A 21,077-nucleotide genomic window follows, 5' to 3' on the forward strand; every position below is an offset into this window, starting at 1 on the left:
ATGGGGATGAAAGCACAGCCCAGAATTCCCAGTGGCAGCAACCAAGGGAAGCAACGCTCCTTGGAAACTCAGGATTCTTACCTGGTATGTGCAACAAAACCATTTCTATGTTCCTACATTTCCAATCAATCCAATGTATTCAAGGGCCATGAATACTGACAAGGGCTGTTGATGTCATTAGGAGCTGGTAATGGTTATATAAAGGCCAATGAGATCAGACCAGAGAGAAGAACAGACAAGGGGAATCTGCAGAGCACTGTTCCACAGACAAGGAGGCAGCACATTCACTAGGTAAGCATTTCTGCCCATTCATTTCTATGCAATGTAAATCTTCCGTGGAGAGACAGTGGAGTTTAGGGATCTCAGATGTCTCCTTATATGGATATTTCATTCTGTTTTGTGGCCCAGAATGTTCACTCTGTAAGCCCAGGACAACTGAACAAGAATGGGCTTCTGGCTTCTTTCCCTGTGTGAATAATAATTTAAAAAACCATTTTCGATCTCTGTGCAATGTAAGCATACTTTAGAAAATTCTTGACAATGCACAGATCTGTGGAGGCTCAAAGTATGGGTGAATTTCACTCTAGGGATGTCAAGAAAGGCTACCATTGTGTCCACACCAATATTATTACAATGATTGGGACTCTGCAGTTAGAAGGTCCCATCACATCTGCATCTTCTCAGTGTCACAGTCCACTTTGTGTACCTGATAAATTAAATCCTTACCTATAAAAGCTGATGCCTCATTAAAACAGAGTCTCTGGCACATATGCATTGCTTTTCTATACACTTATCTCTTCTAATCTTTCATTGCTTGTAGTTATAGCCCCCTCCATTGCCCAAATGGTCTTCTGAGCAGTTTATAAGAATAAAAACCATTTTAAAGCAACTATCACATTGCAATGAGGACTGTGGTTAATTTTGGACAGAAGGTCAAATCCAAATATGACTTTTTATTTTATCGTTTTTGGAAAGCTACTTGCATTCCCACATTCGCCCCCTTCTCCCCCATCCCTTACACCAAGTATGGGGAAGCTGTGACCCTCCAAATGTTGTTGCTGGATTCCAGCTCCCATTATCCCTGACCATTGGCCAAGCTGGCTGAGACTGATGGGAGTTGTAGTCCAGCAATACCCAGGGTGGGTCACAGAATCCCCATTATCATTCACTGTTTCAGAGTTTCTATGGAGCAGGTACTGCAGTAGAGAAGGGAAATAACAAGCTCCACATTATCATGTAATGCATCTTCTTTAATTAAAATCACCCAGGAGATCTGCAAGGCAATGTGAATTGGCAGCAGCCACACATTTGTGATGCTATGTCGTTTAGCCCCAACACTAAAGCTATATCCAGGCATTTGCCTGAGCACGCAAAATGTTAAACCAGGGAAATGTTAAACTGCTGATGAGGGCAGGGGCATGCATGAACTTAAGTACCATCCCCAGTGTCCTCAGGCACAAGCAGGTTGTGCTTCAGATCTTTGCATGATTAGCATGAAGGTCTGAGAAACCTCCATAAGAGTGAGAATCCTGACTTACCACCATTTCTGATCATGGGGAGAGTTTCTGCTGACTGAACATGGCTAAAAAAATATCATCAATGTGCGTAGCACTTTTCAGAGCACAATAGCACAGGTCCCAGCTGCCCCAAGGAGCATACAATCTGAAATCCAACACGAGGGGAACATTAGGGGAAGGCAAGGCAATCATAAACAGAGAAGCAATGTGCAACTCTTTCAAGGTACAGAATTTGGAAAAGAAGAAAACAGACTATCAAAAATTGCTTAACAGTAGGAACAATGTTGGTCCAAAATAAATGTGATGTTTGACACATTGTTTGCCCTTGCATGGTTGATTTTTTTCCTCAACAAAAAGCTGAATTGGGGGACCTTGACATTATGGGCAGAGACCTTTAACCCTTTGCCCCCACCAGTTTCCCACTTGGAATTGTTCACCCCCACACCTGCTATTTTCAATAGGAAGAAATCCCTCCTTGACACTGATGGGAGTTTTATTCCCATTGCGAAAGGCAGGCATGGGAAACAGTCTGATTTCAACCCCAGGCCATGGTGTGGACAAAGGGTTAACACTCCCATGCCTCCCTGACCTGGTCCGAATTCAGCTCCCCCTCCCCAAGTTGCCTATTTGTTAAAGAAAAATGAACCTGACAAATGTTATGTCTAGTTTGGCTCCCCAATTCTAATCTTTCTGGGTAGAGGAGAGGGGAAAAAGCAAATGTTTAAACAAAAGAGACAGTGTTTCCTACAATTCCTTCTCTGCCTCCACATTAATTTCCCCCTTGTTTTGTACCGATGTGCACGATGACACCTGGAAAAAATGGTCAGAGAAAGGGAATCAGGCCCCGAAGATGTCCAATTTTGAATCACACCTTTTCAAAATGTTACCAGTGCAGCTAATTTACAAACAGCAAACACACTATTCGCCTTGGGAGGCACCGAGCTGCAGTGTTAATGTTTGAAAGACGTGCCCTGCTTGCAAAACAAGGAAGGGGCAATCCGTAGTCTCACCAATCAAACAACAGAAAAACTAGGGGCTCTTTCCCCGGTAGCAGAGAAACAGCAAGGCTAGTCAAGAGCAAGGGGGAAGCTAACTGGCTTTGAGGCTCTGCAGTGTTATGCTGAAATTACAAATAAAGTAGCACGAAAGCACAATCATGCAAAGGTAACGTTGTGCAAAGAAAGAGAGGCAGATTGTGTTATATAGATCTGGGCAGCACCCTTTCAAATCATAGCAAACCACACTTCCCTCAACCTTATGGTGCAATTGGCTCGAAGCAGAATCCACAAATTTACTCTGGGGTTCTGGTCCCTAGCAACAATTTGCAGGCATGACAGCTGGTCAGGAAATAGAATATATGCTGCTGCTTCTTTTTTTACCTGATGAAAAATGTCGACCTTTTGTCTCTCTTCCTATTCAAGGAAGACGTTTTATTTTAATCTTTTAGAAACTGGACGTTTTCCGGTTTCTGATGTGCTGTGCGCACTGTGTCCATGGAAATGATGCACAGCCAAATGTGCAGCAGAATGGAAACAAAGCTCATCATCACTGGGTTAAAAAATAGCCAAAATAATAGTTCTGAACTGTCAGGTTCTTGGGGGGGGGGGACTAAACACAGCAATTATTTAAAGAAATGGGTTTATTTAAGGGCACCATTTGAAATGAATGAAGGTTGCTCCAAATGTTCCAACAAAGGATGGAAGTGCTAATGTAAAAAGAAGATAACGGCAGCAGTTAAGTGGTTTGCAAATAAAGAGCACATGCAAAATAGTGATTTATTGCAATCTGTTGGTTCCCAGTAGCAATTGGAGGGGGTTGGAGGGGGGCACTAATTGGTACAAACAGTGCATTACGAACTAAATATGCAAATGACTGCTTTTTCTCCCACTGAATATACAGATACAGGTGCAGGAGTTCCAGGATCATGGCAACAGCTCTATGAGAGAAGCAGGGACAATTACTAAAAGTATAACTTCCTCCCTGACATGCTCCCACTAGCCCAGTTTTTGTGTGACTTGATGAAGACTGGTTAGATTCTACTATTAGAGCAACAAAAGCTCAGTCTTCCTTTGCACTTGGCTGCTCAGTGACAAATTAGACATTGCATGTCTAAGTGTGTAACAAACTCCTAGTGGCCCTTTCATATCCACCTACCTGCAGAGAATGCAGCTTTGTGAAGTAATGGTGTGGTGTTGGGGCCAGTGGGTGCTTACCCCTTTCCTTGTCAGCCACCTCTCCACTCTACATTGACCTCCAAGCTGCTTTATCATCTGCAGGATTTCAAAAGGGTATTTGCCCCTGGAAGAAAAAAAATCTGCTTTATATAGTCAGACCATTGATCCATCTAGATCAGTATTGTCCACATTGGAAACAGTTCTTCAATGTTTCAGAGAGTTGTGAGCAGGGCTGGGCAGCCCATAAGGTAGACTGAGGCAGCTGCCCTGGTGGCAGAATCTGCCCCACGGATGCCCCACCTGCCCCTGCTGCCGCTGGAGAAGTGAGGAGAAAAGGCGGCAGCTTCTGGTGAGATCTTGTGAGATATCACGGAACTCTCATGAGAATTTGCCAGAAGCCACCACCATGCAATCCTGGTAAGAAAGGCTTTGATGGGGGAGGGGGGAGTGCCTCAGTGGTGAAATGGGATGGGCCTCCCCTGTAGTGAGGAATTTAATGTGGGATAGTTCCATGTAGGCAGCTTGTTATAACAGAAACTGACAGCAGGCTGAGATTTCTAAGCCTTTGACTCCAGACTGCTTCTCCTAGGCAGTGGCGTAGCATGGGGGGTGCAGGGGGGGCCGGCCGCATCAGGCGCAACATCTGGGGGTTAGGGTTAGGGGTGCAAATCCACGGGTTAGGGGGCGCAAATCCACGGGTTAGGGGGTGCAAATTACTTGCCTTGCCCCGGGTGCTGACAACCCACACTACGCCACTGCTCCTAGGCTCTGCCCCTATGTGGAGAACTTCAAGTTCTTAAAGGCTGAAGCCTCTGACTTGAAGAAAGGTGCTTCTCTTCCATTCTATGCCCTCCTGTCTGATGTGTGCCCTGCACTGCTGGACCAGTGAGGTAGTGTGGGAGGCATTTGGTTCCTCAGGCTCATGGGATGGTGCCCTTGAGGATTCTGGCTCTGGTTCTACAAGCCCTGGTGTAATGAAAGGTTCTTCTGGGGAGTGGTCTCCTGATGTTGAGCAGTCTGTTTAGAGCCCTGCTCCTTGATCTAGCTCCTTAGCTGGTTCCTCTGCAGCCTCCAGTTCTGTGTCTGAATTGTTGCTGGATTCAGGGATCATAACACCTTGTGCATCTGTAGCCATGCAGTTATTGTGACACAATTTCCTTTATTATTCTGCATTTGAACATGTGATCTGGACCAGTATCTATATCAGGGATGGAAAACCTGTGGTCCTCTAGATATTGTTGGACACTCCCATTATCCCCAACTAATGACCATGCTGATTGGGGCAGATGAGAGTTAGAGGTCTGCAACATCTGAAGGGCCACAGCTTCCCTATCTCTGATCTAGATGGAACATGATCCAAGAATAGAAGTGAAACCCACCTCATCCATGTTAAAGGTGTAATTACATCAGATACTTCTCAGGTTTGTGCTCTTGTGTGCAGTCAAAAATGTGCATTGTGCACAATGAGGTGCAACATTTCTTGCACTAGCTTTTCAACTTTTCATGTGAGTACTGCAGCACATCTTGGGTGACCCTGTAGCACCTGAGCAGATAGGTGTGAGATCAAGATTCCTGGGTGCAATGAAAATTTTGGGTTTTTGATGTACTAAATTAAAATACTCCCCCAAAACTCCACAGAAGAATGTCATATAAATGGCACCATGCTCAGTTCTTTTTCATCTCCCATGCCCTAATACATCTGGGTAATAAATGCACCAGAAGAATTAGTTTTTAGGTGCTGTACAATATTGGTTTCAGATCCTGCACAATTTTATTGGTACATAAAGGCTTGGTTTAGAACTAAATCTGACCCAAGAGCAGTACTTGAATAATGCCAAAAGCACTTTTAAAAAAATTAATTAAGTCTCAGGATAAAAATGAGCAAAGCTTCTAAGTACTTGGACCATGCTTCATTAAATTTGTTCAACAAAGAGCATTTAATAATTAAAAGGCTCTTGAATGTTTACATAAATCCTCCTTGTGATGTGGTATTGCTGTCCAGTCAAGTCGAAAACTGGTTTACAGCAGCCCCTTAAAGTCAGGCTCCCATAGAGTGAGAGTGACAAACCATGTTCTTAGCTCTGTACAACCTATCAAGGTTTATTAAGGAGCTCAGCGCACCAATGGGAATTGACCAGATGAGCTTATTAGGTCTCTTATAAGATTAGGGACTGTGACACAGCTGTCTGATTCTTTTCTTCCCCTCTGTGAGGCTTATGGAGGAAAAGAAAAAAAGGGGGAAATTATAATAATACTAATAGGGAAAGCAATATGTTTCTCTGCCAAAACCAGTAGAGCTTTCTCATCAGGGGACAAATGGTAAGGAGGAAAGATGCAAAACCCTCATGCACATTCCCGTACTTGAATGATTAGATTTCTGAAACACAGCTATAAATCTACAGCATAGCTAGCAACAATGAACAGCAATTTAAAACTCCTGGAGATTCGGTTATAAATGCAGTAGGTTTTTTCCTTATAACAAGCCAGTGGTGTTGGTCAACTGTTATAAAAGCTTCCTGTCAATACCCCTTGGCTGCTGGTAGCTAGAGAAGAAAACATAACCAAGGTCTCCCCAAGTCCTTGTTTCAGCTCAGGACAATGCATCAGTTCACATGAAACACAATTTCATAATTCCATTGAAGAAGAAGAAGAAGAAGAAGAAGAAGAAGAAGAAGAAGAAGAAGAAGAAGAAGAAGAAGAAGATGGTCAGCATTCTGATGTGCCAGTGAGCACAGGTCAGCTTTCTCAAATGGCTCTTGAGATGCTGCCCACAGGTGTTGGGAATAATGGCACCAAGATGCAGGAAGAGGTAACACAGGAGCACACAAGCCCCACGATCACAGAAGTGGAAATGGCTGTGTGTGAATCCACTTGGCATGTGAGCAAAGAAGGTTGTCTGGGTTGTGTTCCAGAACTTTGCATCTTGAGTCATCCAGTTGCCATTTCCTGAGGAACATGAATTTGAATGCTACAAAAACAGTGCACTCCTGTGTGTGTATATACTCAGAAGTAAGCCCCCGTTCAGTTTGATGTGGTTTATTATTGAGTGAGTATAGGATTGCAGCTTTAGGCTCTCAAACTATTAGAAGAAGTCCAGAGTCAATTCCCCTACCTACAGTTGCTCTGATGACTTACTTTCTGGAATATGAATGGCCACTGAGAAAAGAGGTGGGTTTTTTATTAGGCAAAAGATGTAGTTCCAGATACACTTTACTGCATCACATTCCTGCTTCATTATCTCAATTCTAGCAAGCAAAGTCCTAAGCAATATAATAGCAGTTTCAGATGGTGTGCAGTTTCGCCTGTAAATTGCAGATTTATGAACGCTTTTCAGCTGACTTGCTGAATAACTAATAAGTGCTTATTAATCATCAGCCATCAGATCATATTTTGCTCTCCCTATATAGTGATTTCCATGTTCTAAACAGGGAACCAGCTTTCTATTTCATCTTTTAGATCAAGGTCAGGGGACCTGTAGCCCCACCCCTCAGACATTTTTGAATTCCAGCTCCCATCAACCCTGTCTATTGGCCACACTGTCTGGGGAATTTAGAGTTCCACATGAAAAGAGCCACAGGTTCCCCATTCCTGCTGAAGAGTCCAGCTTACCAAACACTTCTTTGTTGTATTATGCTGTGTTACATGGCTATTCTGACTAATGTATTTAACAGAGGAGGGGTGGTAATATTTTTAAGCACTTTCCATTTTGTTCTTACCGGGTGTTATATTTCAGCTTGCTGTGACCTGTCCCTAGATTATGTGTGATGAAGAGTGAGATAGAAATCCCATAAATAAAAATAAAATAATCTGGTGTTTGGCCCAATGTTGCCAAACTATAACTCTTACCAAACCTGACCATTGGTCATGTTTGCTGGGGCTGGTGGAAGTTGTAGTAGAGTGGCATTGGGATGTTCAAAGGTTTCACATTCCTGGTGTAGAGGACTGGAAAACCTATAGTGGGACGCATGGACATCACTTTTGTGCAAGATTCTTTGCAGCTCTGGCTGGTTGAGCTGCCACAATTATGTCCATCCGACCTCGCCAGAGAGTGCCGCTCAGCCTTAACTGTGACCATAATTTCTGGCATGTAGATTCTCATGGTGGAAAAGACCACCAAACCTGGATTGGAAAGTCACATGTGGTATCTGGCAAGTCTATGGCCAATCACATGTATTTTTATTTATTTATTTATTTTTGTCATGCTCTAGGATGGTTCCAAGAAAGGTGGTGGTAACTCTTCTGTTCCTCTACATGGTAGCCATGCTGGCTAAACAGAGTGAAGGGTATCTCGCCTTCTACACTCCTGATGACTTCAGAAAAATGCAGGTTGGTATCTGGAAAACAGTGTGCCAGTGTTCAGGAAATGCCACAACTCAATGTTAACATGCATGATTTGTATACAAAAGGTCCCAGGTTCAGTCTTGGGCATCTCCAGACAGGGCTGGAATAAAGTTCCTGTCTGAATCATCAGAGAGCTACTGCCAGTCTACTGAGCTTCATATATTCCTATGACAGAATTAGAAAGAGTACTGGGAAGTCTTATATGCTCACCATTCTGCAACTGTTTCTCCACCTCCTGCTTGGCATGATCCATGGTGATGTCCACCACCAATGGAAATTCTGGCCCAAGCCCACAGTAGTTCAATAAGCCCAGGAACAGACAGAAAATTAAGGCAAGGTCAGGACCCTGGATAAGGGTGAAGCTGCTGGTTCAGAACCATGGACAGAAACAGATAGGTAGCCGTGTTGGTCTGCCATAGTCAAAACAAAACAAATTCCTTCCAGTAGCACCTTAAAGACCAACTAAGTCAGTTCTTGGTATGAGCTTTCGTGTGCATGCACACGAAAGCTCATACCAAGAACTGACTTAGTTGGTCTTTAAGGTGCTACTGGAAGGAATTTGTTTTGCATGGACAGAAAATGCAAGCTGTCTCAGCAGTGTTTTAGAGCAGCTGGCAAAGTTCTACAATCTGACCAGCGTAGTCCATGAGTGCCAGATCTTGCCAGTTAAAACGCCAGTGCCTTTTGCTGCAGCTGTTGGCTTTTTCTAGGCAGTGGGGTTTCAAGCTGTGGGGACTGCTTTGGAGAAAGCTCATTGGGGCTCTCCTGATCCTCAGAAGAGCCTGTGATCCAGTAATCAGAGTAATGTAGCAGTGATATCTTCTCGGGGTTCAAGGAATGAGATGAGGACCCCAGTGCCATCGGACTTAAATTCAAAGGACCATGGAGTGGAACAAGCTTCTCCTTGGAAATGATGTTGTAGGAAGTCTTTGCTTCTGAAGAATTTTGGTTCAGGGCAGTGACACTGCTCAAGCAGTGAGCTTTAGCCAGATTTTGTTGACAGAGATGCTGTGACCAGTTGCTATTGTCTGTCACCATTGTTATATTCATTTGAAATGGCAACATAGCCAACTTGGTTCTCATACAGTGACCCACCCCAAAGTGCCATTCTTAATATCTCTTGTCGTTTGGCCCTAGGAGAAAGAGAGGAACCGAGCACAGAAGAAATCTCTGACTTTGCAGCAGCAATCAGACATAGGAGATTTTCCTGAGCTTTCAGAAGATGAAGGACAGATCATCAAGGTAAATTGTGCTCCAAATTATGTCAGCCATTACACTGATGACACCCAGCTCTATTTCTCTTTTGCACCTTAATTATGAGAGGCCATGACTTTTTTTAAAACAGTGCCTAGATGCAGTGGTGGGCTGAATGAGATTGAATCCTGGTAAGACAGAGACTATATGAGTGAGTCTGTGGACTACAACTGGGATTGGACCGGAAGCTACAGATGGTGCAGAGTGCTGCAGCCAAGTTGCTGAATGAAGCACATAGATGTGCACATATGATACCTGTGCTGGGGGGGGGGGTCCAAACTTAGTTGAATACCATTCATGAACTTTTTGTCCTGGCTTTCCCTGACCCATAAGGTTATACTCTGTTTTATGTGATTCACTTCCCTTGATTTTTGTGTTATTTGCTTTTCTGTGGTTTTAGGCTGCTACATTTTAATGATATTGCTTGTTTCTTGTATTGTATACCACTTAGAGATTTTAAAAGTATTAAGTGGCTTACAAATGCTTTCAAACAAACAGACAAGATAGGTACAGGCAGGTAGTTCTTCTAACATATGAGACAAAGCATTATACTGTGGGGTGGTCTTGGACTCCAGGGCGGGCAATTTAAAATGTCTATAGAAGGGCTTGCACGCGTGGCTCTGGGGCCTCCTCCTGTTGTATGTGGGGGAGCACAATGTTGCAAAGATCAGAACCTACAAAAGGACTCCATATGGGCTCTTGGGTACCCCATAAGGGAAAAAGAGCAGCTTTTTTACTTATATCAAAACTATCACTTAGTCCCTAGAATGGCACTAGAGCTGAATGAAAGAGAAATTATCAAAAATCACAAGAAAAATATGACTGTTATTTTCCTCTTATTCAAATACAGGTCCCTGAGATTATTTATATGAAGTTGACTAATTTCCTTAAACAATCTAAATGAAAGTAGGGAAATGGCTTGAGAGCAGTCTGAAATGTCAGTTTATATTTGTTGAAATATTGTGCCTACGTAAAAGGTGTGTGCTTTAATGTGTTCTGTACAGCTGAAATCCTAACAGGATGTGATACAGTCAAGTCACACATACAAATTGACCTTTTTAAGAATTACAAAGCTACAAAGGCTTCAGGGGCTGTCCTGCCTAGCTACTATTGTGAATTACAACTTGGCTTAGGAAATTGTCTCCCCCAACCACCAGCTTACTGATTAACTGCAACACTTACTTCAGATCTACAGTTTATGCATCTCTCATCTACTTCATTGTTTAGTCTCCTTCATAATCTTTAATATACTTTATGTTCATATTGTGATGTGAAGTTTCCACTAACTCTTCCAGAAGCAACACTATGTTAATGGCAAACCTCAAAAATGTAGACAGGTGTCTTTTTTTCCAAGGCCAAATTTACCTCCACATCCCTCTCACTGATCTTACTGCAAGCAAATGTGTTCTGAAAATGGAAATGGTTGTGGCTCAGGAGTAGAGCAGAAAGTTGCAGGTTTAATCCTTGATGTTTTCAGGTGGGGCTGGGAGAAACCCCTACCTAAAGCCATGAAGAGATGCTTTCAGCCAGTGTGGACAATACCAAAGTGATGGACCAGTGGTCTAACTAAGGATAATGTGGCTTCCCATGTCCCTAAAGTATAGGTACTACCCTCTATTCAATATTGGCAAGCCTCAGTAGATGAAGACTTTTTTGTAGTTGAGTAATTTTATAAATTAAGCTTGTCCAACCACTCAAGACCTGTGATCAAGTTCCCATCCATCTCAGATTTACCACACCAAAATCTTCATTCTTCTAATCCATCTAGCTGGATTGCCTATTGGAAGTGCTTTAAAATCATGAAACTGGATAGCATGACTAAATATGGAGTTCATATTATTTAATTTTGCTCCCAGAAGTCTTATCCTGCAGTTCTGTTTTTCAGGAATTTGTCTGCATCTATGCGGACCAGATATTTCCTTATGTGAGATTCTTGACATATTTTAATTTAAGACCTATGGCTCAACCACAATCCAGATCACAGTTCCACTGATTTCAAATGGTGCTGTTCATGGTGTACTGGACTGCAGCTTTGAGCTTTTAAAAACTTGATAAATTGTCAAGACTTACAAGATGAGAAACAACTGGCATTGGCTTTTGCAACCTCCCTTTCAATGAGCAACTTAACCCTGCTCCACAGGTCACAAAGTCAAATGCTAAAATACTGGATCAGGAAATACCTTTAAGCAATAACAAATGATCCAACACTAATGATTCCTTCAGCGTGTGTGAGGCAGAAAGTTGTGGAAACATTGCTTTTTCCTTGCATGTTAACCCTGCTTTTCTTCACAGCTGATTGCTCCAGTAGAAATAGGAATACATCTGTCCAAACAGCTGGAAAAATATCAAGATGTCCTGAAGGAACTCCTAACAGAGATGTTACCCAATACTCAGAATGGTACGATATTATCTGTCTCTCCCTTTCCTTGGAAGTCCTCGGCGCAGAAATTCCAGGAATAGCTTTTGTGTCATGTTGACTTGCTTTTAGAAAACTCCTGACCAAAGATCAGAAATCCTTCTTCTATCAGCGGTGATTGCAGTCAAGAAAAAGTACACCCCAGCCACATTTTTCATTGGCACAATGCTTCCCCACTTAGGCCTCATCCACGTGGCCTTTTGTCCTACTGCTTTCCTCCAGGGAAAACCACTCCTTTGGCATCCAATCAGAGCAAACAGCAATATGGGTATCCACTCAATTGACATTTGCTCCAATTTAGCACTAAAGATCAGGTTTTCCTTGAGTAAAGGAGTGAGGCAAGGGGGAAACCACTCAGACCCATGCCTAGGTAAAAGGTAAGGCAGAGGACCCCTGGATGGTTAAGTCCAGTCAAAGGCGACTATGGGGTTGCAGCACTCATCTCGTTTTCAGGCCAAGGGAGCCGGTGTATGTCCACAGACAGTTTTCCGGGTCATGTGGCCAGCATGACTAAACCGCTACTGGAGGACCATGATGAGTGCCAGAGCGCATGGAAACACCGTTTACCTTCCCGCCACAGTGGTATCTACTTGCACTAGTATGCTTTCAAACTGCTAGGTTGGCAGGAGCTGGGACAGAGCAATGGGAGCTCATCCCGTCATGGGCATTAAAACCGGGGATTCAGGAAGCCCAAGAGACTCAGTGGTTTAGACCACAGTGCCACCTGCGTCAGGTTTTCCTTGGGTAAAGGAGCGAGGCAAGGGGGAAACCACTCAGATCCATGCCTAGAAAGTATGGGTCAAGCAAAAAAAACCTGCTTGGACCTGTGGCAATACATCAGCTACTGGAAAATCGTATATGTGACCAAAAAAAACCACACCCTGCCATTGTTCTGTGCCCATTTTTATCAACTGTGGAGTTGCTCTCCTATATTGCACTTCTGTGGCAAACCTGGAGTTTTGTGTGGTTATGGTACGCAATGAATCAAGGGCTTCAGACTGGACTATGCATTATTTTCATGTGAGCTATTCCTGTTTCTCTCTGGAACTGATAATAGACTTGGAAATGAATTACACTGTGGGCTTGTAAAAAGATATTGCTGTTAATAACTCTTTAGGATTGCTTATCTTTCAGCCTTGAAATCAAAGGGAGTTTATGTACATGAGCTTGGGCACGATCAGAGAGCCTCATCTCGCTGAAAAGTTCCAAGCTATGCAAAGCGGGAATGGGGAATTAAAATACTAGTCCCAGGATTCTACTGAATAGCTAAAGACATTTGGATAGGATGTGACAAAATATTCAAATTACCTCTGCATCCGTAACTGGAGCCAGGTACTCAAAGACATGTGCCAACTTAGCTCTTTTGAAAATTTAATTAAAATCTCAGAATATTGTAATCAGAACTGCCAATAGCCTAATAGAGTAGGATTGTAGTCTGTCCTACACATGTGGGTGAGCAGGGCTTACTACTGCTGTTTGAAAATGCGGATCAGTTTAACATCATAGACATGTTTAGCCATTCCCCCAGAAATGCAACATCTTAAAACACACATGCAACTCCCCACCCCCATGTCTCTGCACATGTTCCTCTTTAGACCGCCAGGCAATTAACACAAAGGTCTGTAGAGGGTTTCAAAGTGCATTTAGTTGAACACACTAAGAAACCTCCCTACCCTCAAGAACTCTATCCACAGTTTATGACCTCGTTTGTTCCAGCAAACCTCTGAATAACACCATGTAATTATCACAGAGAATTGTTACAAAAATCTACTTAGTTTCAAACCATTTTTATTGTTGAAACCACCTTTTGTTTCTTCATTTGATGGATTAAGAAAATCCAAATTTGATCTTGTACAGTATCGATTCACAAACTTACATTGTTGTTTCTGTCTCCTCTCTTTATAGTTAATTGATGTTCTCAGAATGAGAAGACAAGAGCGAAAGACTAAACTGCAAATTTGCAAGATTCCACTTAACAGAAAGGCTGTCAGGAGTGGGGGGGGGTACTTATGCAAGATAATAAAGCATGAAACTTAAATATATGATTAGTTTGTTCAAAGTTCATTTGAAAAAATTGACCCAAATGGCATCTGAGAACATGAAAGGAAGATGTCACTACAAGTCACTGTGCATATGTAACATACATTAACTTCCTTCCACCAACATCAAAATGCTTTGCAAATCCCAAGCAATTAAGAGCTTGTCCTCTGTACCATTCTCAGGGCCTAATGTATTATGCTGATTATAATGAGGCATAAAGCCCTAGTGTCAGCAACTTCAGGAAGAGAGGAAAGCTTGCCTGTGCATATTTGTGCATATTTACAGTTGGACGCGGGTGGCGCTGTGGTCTAAACCACAGAGCCTAGGGCTTGCTGATCAGAAGGATGGTGGATCGAATCCCCGTGACGGGGTGAGCTCCAGTTGCTCGGTCCCTGCTTCTGCCAACCTAGCAGTTCGAAAGCATGTCAAAGTGCAAGTAAATAAATAGGTACCGCTCTGGCGGGAAGGTAAACAGTGATTCCGTGTGCTGCTCTGGTTCGCCAGAAGCAGCTTAGTCATGCTGGCCACATGACCCGGAAGCTGTATGCCGGCTCCCTCGGCCAATAAAGCGAGATGAGCACCGAAACCCCAGAGTTGTCCGCCACTGGACCTAACGGTCAGGGGTCCCTTTACAGTTGTGCTAGTAAATGGAACTTGAGTCCTGAACCCATCCTGACATACCATTCTTATTTCTCAACTCATGTATATGCTATAAAACAGCTTTGCAGGCCACCAAAGTGCCACATCTTATCAGTGCCAGATTTACGTATAAGCTAAATAAGCTATAGCTTAGGGCCCCACTCTCTTGAGGGCCCCAAAAATTACCATATAGCATATATTCAACACAAAAAACAGCGACAATTTGTTGTTGACAAAGGAAAGCTGAACATATAATGGGCCCCATTACCTTCAGTAGCTTAAAGGTAAAGGGAACCCTGGCCATTAGGTCCAGTCGTGGCCGACTCTGGGGTTGCGGCGCTCATCTTGCTTTATTGGCCGCGGGAGCCGGCATACAGCTTCTGGGTCATGTGGCCAGCATGACCAAGCTGCAGAAACGCCGTTTACCTTCCCGCCAGGTTTACCTTCAACTGCTAGGTTGGCAGAAGCAGGGACCGAGCAACTGGAGCTCACCCCGTCGCGGGGATTCGAACCGCCAACCTTCTGATTGGCAAGTCCTAGGCTCTGTGGTTTTGACCACAGCGCCACCCGCATCCCTTTCAGTAGCTTAGGGCCTCATTATACCTAAATCCGGCCGTGCGTCTTATGCTCCTATTTGCAAATGCTGGACTAGGAAAGTCAAGTTGATGGGTCAGAGAGATGAGGACCTAAAGTGTGGTTTGTCGTGGACAGTGGATTCCATGCTTTCCTGAACTCTCATAATGCTTTACCAGTATTCTGAGTTAAATAATGAAAACTAACTAAAGGTTTTAAAAACATACCATACAATTTGCTGTCAAGAATCCACAACTATCCATCCCTGCCTATTTTCCCCACAAAGCACCAAGGTCCCATAAAATCTCATTTTACTCTGCTTTCAGCCGAAACATTAGTGAGCTTGTTAGACTGTGGAACAGGGAAGTTAAGAGAGAAGAAAAGAGGGTGTCACAGTTATGGAGAGATCTTTCATCCTTCACCTGGCAAGAGTCCTGACTTCTAAACTTTCCTTCAGCTAATAAGGAACATTGTCCTGCTTCTTGACTGATCCCATGAACCTTCACACCAGAAATAACTGTGTATGCTCATATTACATTACAGAGCTAGGGTATCACAGTGGTAGAATGTCCCTGGCTCAAATTTCACTGCAGCGATAAGCTCACTGCACCTTTAGGGAAACTACTATTGTGCCAGCCTCCACACACAATCCTGCCCTGCCTTTACAAAACTATCGTATAAATTATTGAGCTACAATATGTGAACCATGTAAATGTGTGATACCAATGTTAACGAGTATCTTTGGCAGTTCAAGCTGACCCAAGATGTTATGTCAATGTCATCAGATGGGCTGACAAAAGGGCAACAGCTACCATCCTAAGATGTGGCATTGTGGTGTCATGCAAAGCTATTGCATAGTATGTTCATGGGTGTGGAGAGATAGGGCAGCATGTCAGAATGGATTCCAGGCTCAAGCACCTTTCCAAAGATATTTCCACTATTGTTGAGCCAGCTGAATCAACCCTGCACATCAGACTCTAACACCAAGTGGTGACCAAAGAATAGTTTTGCTTCTAGTGGCCAATAGTATAGCAGGACAAACCTCCCCTACTTGTCTCACAGTGGATGCCAAATACACGTTTTGAAATCAATTTTCACAGCTGTGTGCATTAATAATAATAATACTAATAATAATAATAAAATTACTTATACCCCACCCATCTGGTCAGGCCTACCCAGCCAATCTGGATGGCTCCCAACAGAATATTAAAAACATGATAAAACATCAAACATTAAAACTTCCCTAAACAGGGAAGAATTGAGGTGTTATGTTAACCACATGTGACTTTCCATGAACATGCACTTCACCAGAGTATCAACTCTATATCGTTATTACAAGCTCTCAGCTTTCTAGGCTTCCCTCATGTCTTCCCCTGCCAACATGGTTTGCCTGGTGTTATAGGATCTAGGAATGCACACTGGTGCTTATTTCAACCCTGTAAACAAATCTGCTGGGGGAAAACTTAGATATTCTTCAATTTTACATTAATTGCTAGCCACTTAAAGGCCTGACATTTGACGAAGAGCTGTCACTCTCTAGGTGGCACACGCTCTTAACAGCAGCAAGGTTTGAAAGGTGGAGGGGGGAGAGAGAAGCACCGTGACAAATGATATGTGTGACACAGATTCAATTCCAATCCAATTTCGTACTTCCAAGTTAATGTGAATTCTTCTGTCACTCTGAATCATTGAGCGAGCTCAAGTATTGCTGCCAAAATGGCATACATGCCATTCGATCAGCTCTGCACTTTGCTATGGATGCCAGTCTCAATGAGAACCCTCCGAGGGTCTAATTGATTCCTATGGTCACCAATGGTGGACACCATTTCCATATTAACTGAATAGCATGCACATATATTTTCACTCTTCATTGTTAAGGTAATATGCATAAAAGGATTGCTTTGGCAAGGGGGAACCAATGCAGAAAGAATTTGAACAGATAGAATATTTCTGGATTCTTTCCTATTGATGTGGCATCACCCAGAATCTGCTTTTCTAGAGCACTTTTTCCTGGAAGTGAGTTGTTTTGAAGGATGCAACATGCATTGCAATACTGTATGCACACAGTTTCAATGGGTCAGTGTCTCTGGCTGTTACCCAGAGGGTTGTGATTTGAGCCCACACAGGGATGGCTGTAGGCAGGATTCCTGCATTGCCGGGGTTGGTCTACATGACTCTTGGGATCCCTTCCAAATCTACAGTTCTATGGTACCTGCAAATAAGTCCCACTGAGCTTCAAGAGCCTTGTTTCAGACCAGACGTGTGGGATTCTGCTGTTATAAATGCAGCCTAATTTGAAAAACAAAACAATATAATTTTCACAGTGTCCTTACCAGTCAACATAAATCTGAAATTATGGCATAGAAGAGCCTAATTTTTGCAAACATTTGGCTACAGTCAGTTCCTGACACCTATTTTCCATTTCTGTATATAAACATACATTTTGTCTTCCATTCCCTGCCATTGCTTGTCTCTGATGCCTTCCTCTCTAATGAGCCAGAGCAGGAATCAGGTTGTATTCTCCATCTGTATGCAGAGCAGCCCATCTCACTGTTCAGAAGCCTTTTTTCCCACAGTCACCCCAATCATCAGCATTCAATTGTTCTCCATCGGCTCTAATCATTTATTTTTACCAGCAGCAGCTCATCCAGTTTCTGGGACGGCAAACTCCATTTGCTGTTCCAAGAATACATGGCTAGCTGCAAACAGGCCTCCAAAGAGATTTATCACAATCCTGCCCCCTCCTTAGATGAGACTGGGACAAAAAGAGAGGGAAATGCCACTAAAATAAACTTTGGGCAGACCACAGGACTTGTAATGAGGTGGAAATAAAAACTGAATCCCAGTTAATGCCAGCCTTTAAAATGTCATCAGCTGGAGCAAAAAAATCTAAATTATGACCCCATTGTTTCTTAAAGAAAAAAAGTTACTTAGAACAGATTAATAATAATGCACCAACTCAATAGTTTTGTTGATCAAATGCTAGTGCCTTGAAGGATGCTTCATAACTGGCACCCAAGCATCTCTAAAATCCTGATTCCACACACACCCCATGACATATGATTCTTATTATTCAAAAAGTGAACTCCTAGGCACATGGAGGAAGGCCAATAACTGTTAATAACTCATTCTCAAATTGCCCCCCTTAAAAATCAAATTGCCCCAAGTTGGGAACCACAGTTCTAACGATCAAAACCTTTGAATAAGCCTCTTTGGGTAACTCTGGAAACATCAACGTACCATCAATGCCTATTATGTCAATGATGGCATTGTTTCACTTCAAACAACATAATAGCATTATTATTATGCGAGAAGTAAGGTTACAGGGAACCAGAGGGCCTTCTTGGAACACCCTCCCTTCAGATGTGAAGGAAATAAGTAGCTATCCTATCTTCAAAAGACATCTGAAGGCAGCCCTCTTCAGGGAAGCTTTTAACATTTAACGCTCTATTGTTTTTAATACTTGATTGGGAGCCGCCCAGAGTGGCTGGGGAAACTCAGCCAGATGGGCGGGGTATAAATAATAAATTGTTGTTGTTGTTGTTGTTGTTGTTGTTGTTGTTATGGCATTGAAATGGTAAATGTATGAAGAGTAATACCAGGCCAATGAGGGGCAAAAGTAAAATGATACTCAAAATGGCAATCAGTAAAGGTCCTGTCTAGAAGAAAACACTTTTAACAGAGAAGGGAAAGTTTATTTGGGGCCCTTCCAGATTAACTTTTAAAAATATATATATACTGATTTGTCTGCAGGGAGATTAGATGATGTTGGCTATTTAATGAGCATTCATTCTGCTACATCTGCAGGGAGGTTAGATGACAATGAACCCAAGCAAGTGATGTCTGGCACTTTTCATTGCAGTTTCCTATCATTTCCCTAAACACAAAAATTCTAGTCGTTTGGGAACACGGATAAGTTGTGCAAGAGTTTGAATACTTTGTATTCATTTTAATGTATTTTTTCTTGGTTTTAATGTTTGTTTGTTGTTTTGTTTTTGCTAAAAGTCGCCTTGAGTTGCCTGTGGCAAGAAAAGGCATCTAATAAAAATAATTAAATAGTAATAATAAAATATAGTTGTACAAGCAAAATTGGCTGAATCCCACCAGAAAATAGCATCCGTCTGGAAGCCTGCCTGGTTACATTGATCAGATTTGTCTGCTTAACCCACACAATTTGAAGGCCCGGAGACCAAATACCGAGTTAAGAATCTCTGTGAAAGAAGGAGGTAGCACTTTAATTCTATATTTATATTAGTTCCTGCTCCATCCTATTAGCTGCTATTTGTGCTTTCCAGTTAAGGCAAGACACAACTTTACCCTCACGCTCCCGGGCTTTTCCCCTCAGACCAGACGCTATCCTTTGTTAAACATACACTTGCAGCTGCTAAATGGATTAAGAAATTGCACTATAATTTGCAGGCGCCTCCTTTAATAAAGAAAGAAAGTTGAGCATGGCTTGATCCTGATGCCCCAAATTAGAGTAAGTGATGAGAGCAGAGTGGCTTTGAAAGGAAGGCACCAGGAGGCAGAAGCATCACAACCAACTCCCCCCCCCTACTTTAATGCATTCATTAAAATCAAAGGCACAATTGCTCACTGAAATAGCACCAAAATGCATCTTCTAATCAGCTGACACAACTCTATAAAAGGCTGCATGTTCTCCCCTTACGACTGCACCCAGTAGAATCCAGATGAAATTTCTCAACTTCAAAGGTCTTCACACATCTTAAAAGGGAATATAAACTGCATAAATGAGAGGAGGAGGATTTCTCCGCTGATGGGACCAACCACACAAGGCTTTTTTATGTATGAGCAGTCTAGCAACACCCTGTCAGCTTATACTCTGCGTTGCTCTAATGACTCAAAGGGGTGCTACAGAAAGCTAAATAATACATACACCACATACAATTCCATTTTCCCCCTCAAGCAGCGCTAGTAATTATTACAATTTACATAACTTGGAAGAACTTGGGACGAAGGGTGTTTAAAATGAATAACCAGAGAGGGACATGTGAAATGAGGCAATATGTCCCACTGGCATGCCTCTGAAAAAGAAAAGTTGACTCTCCAAAATGCAAGGTTTTCATTTCTTACAGAGCTTGAGGGCTAAATGCTAAACTTCTGTAGTTGCATAGATCAGGTCTGGGGAGCTTTTTTCAGCCCAAGGACCACATTTCCTTCTGGAATCCTCCAAGGACTGCACACCACATATTTTGTACAGTAGGCTAGCTCCTACACATCCCTCACATGCACTCTCTCTTTCATCTGTGCAGACAAGCAACGTGTATTGTTATTTTTTGATAAAAGTGTTTGTATACTGCTGCTCACTAAAAAAAAATCCAAGAGGTTTACAACCACAATAAAAACCATATAAAAACTGAAAGCCAGAATTCAAGGGTGCATGCCAGCCAAGCAAAAGAAGCTGGGCTGCAAAGCAAGACCAGTGAGGGTGTGGTCTGAAAAGCGTTTTGAGGGCCAAATAGAGATCTGGAGCGCTACATTTGGTTCCCAGACCTGAGGTTCCACACTGCTGGCATAAATAATCTCAGTAATATATATTCCAACAGGGACGAAGGTGGCACAGAGCCTAGGACTTGCCGATCAGAAGGTCGGCGGTTCGAATCCCCATGACGGGGTGAGCTCCCGTTGCTCGGTCCTTGCTCCTGCCAACCTAGCAGTTCGAATGCATGTCAAAGTGCAAGTAGATAAATAGGTACCACTCCGGCGGGAAGGTAAACGGTGTTTCCGTGTGCTGCTCTGGTTCGCCAGAAGCAGCTTAGTCATGCTGGCCGCATGACCCGAAAGCTGTACGCTGGCTCCCTCAGCCAATAAAGCGAAATGAGCGCCGCAACCCCAGAGTCGGCCATGACTGGACCTAATGGTCAGGGGTCCCTTTACCTTTAATATATATTCCAACTACCTCAGAAGGTGGTGGACTCACCTTTGTTGGAGATTTTTAAACAGAGGTTGGATGCCCATCTTTTCCTGTTGTGATTCTAGCACTGCAGAGCGTTAGGCTAGAAGAACCTTGCGGCCCCTTTCAACTCTACATGGTTCTTATCTTTACAATATGTGAACCATTAGCTCCCCTCTTTCACTGACACACACAGGCCCCCAAGCACT

General features: G+C 42.9%; 1 protein-coding gene across 1 annotated transcript; it reads left to right on the forward strand.

Moving 5' to 3' along the window:
• Positions 1-193: 193 nt before the first annotated feature.
• Positions 194-13,720, forward strand: MLN (motilin). The gene is made up of 5 exons (XM_081865321.1): positions 194-291; positions 7,900-8,017; positions 9,170-9,274; positions 11,579-11,684; positions 13,608-13,720. Exons 1-5 carry the CDS (start codon positions 209-211, stop codon positions 13,613-13,615), a joined length of 420 nt encoding a protein of 139 aa, XP_081721447.1. The 5' UTR covers positions 194-208; the 3' UTR covers positions 13,616-13,720.
• Positions 13,721-21,077: the final 7,357 nt, after the last annotated feature.

Source organism: Podarcis erhardii, assembly GCF_964252035.2.
Source record: "Podarcis erhardii genome assembly, chromosome: 6".
Taxonomy (NCBI): Eukaryota; Metazoa; Chordata; class Lepidosauria; order Squamata; family Lacertidae; genus Podarcis; species Podarcis erhardii.

Coding starts and splice junctions, on each gene's coding strand:
- MLN (XM_081865321.1), top strand. CDS start 209: ATGAGATCAGACCAGAGAGAAGAACAGACAAGGGGAATCTGCAGAGCA. Junction 292..7,899: donor GGAGGCAGCACATTCACTAG/GTAAGCATTTCT, acceptor GTCATGCTCTAG/GATGGTTCCAAGAAAGGTGG. Junction 8,018..9,169: donor ATGACTTCAGAAAAATGCAG/GTTGGTATCTGG, acceptor GTTTGGCCCTAG/GAGAAAGAGAGGAACCGAGC.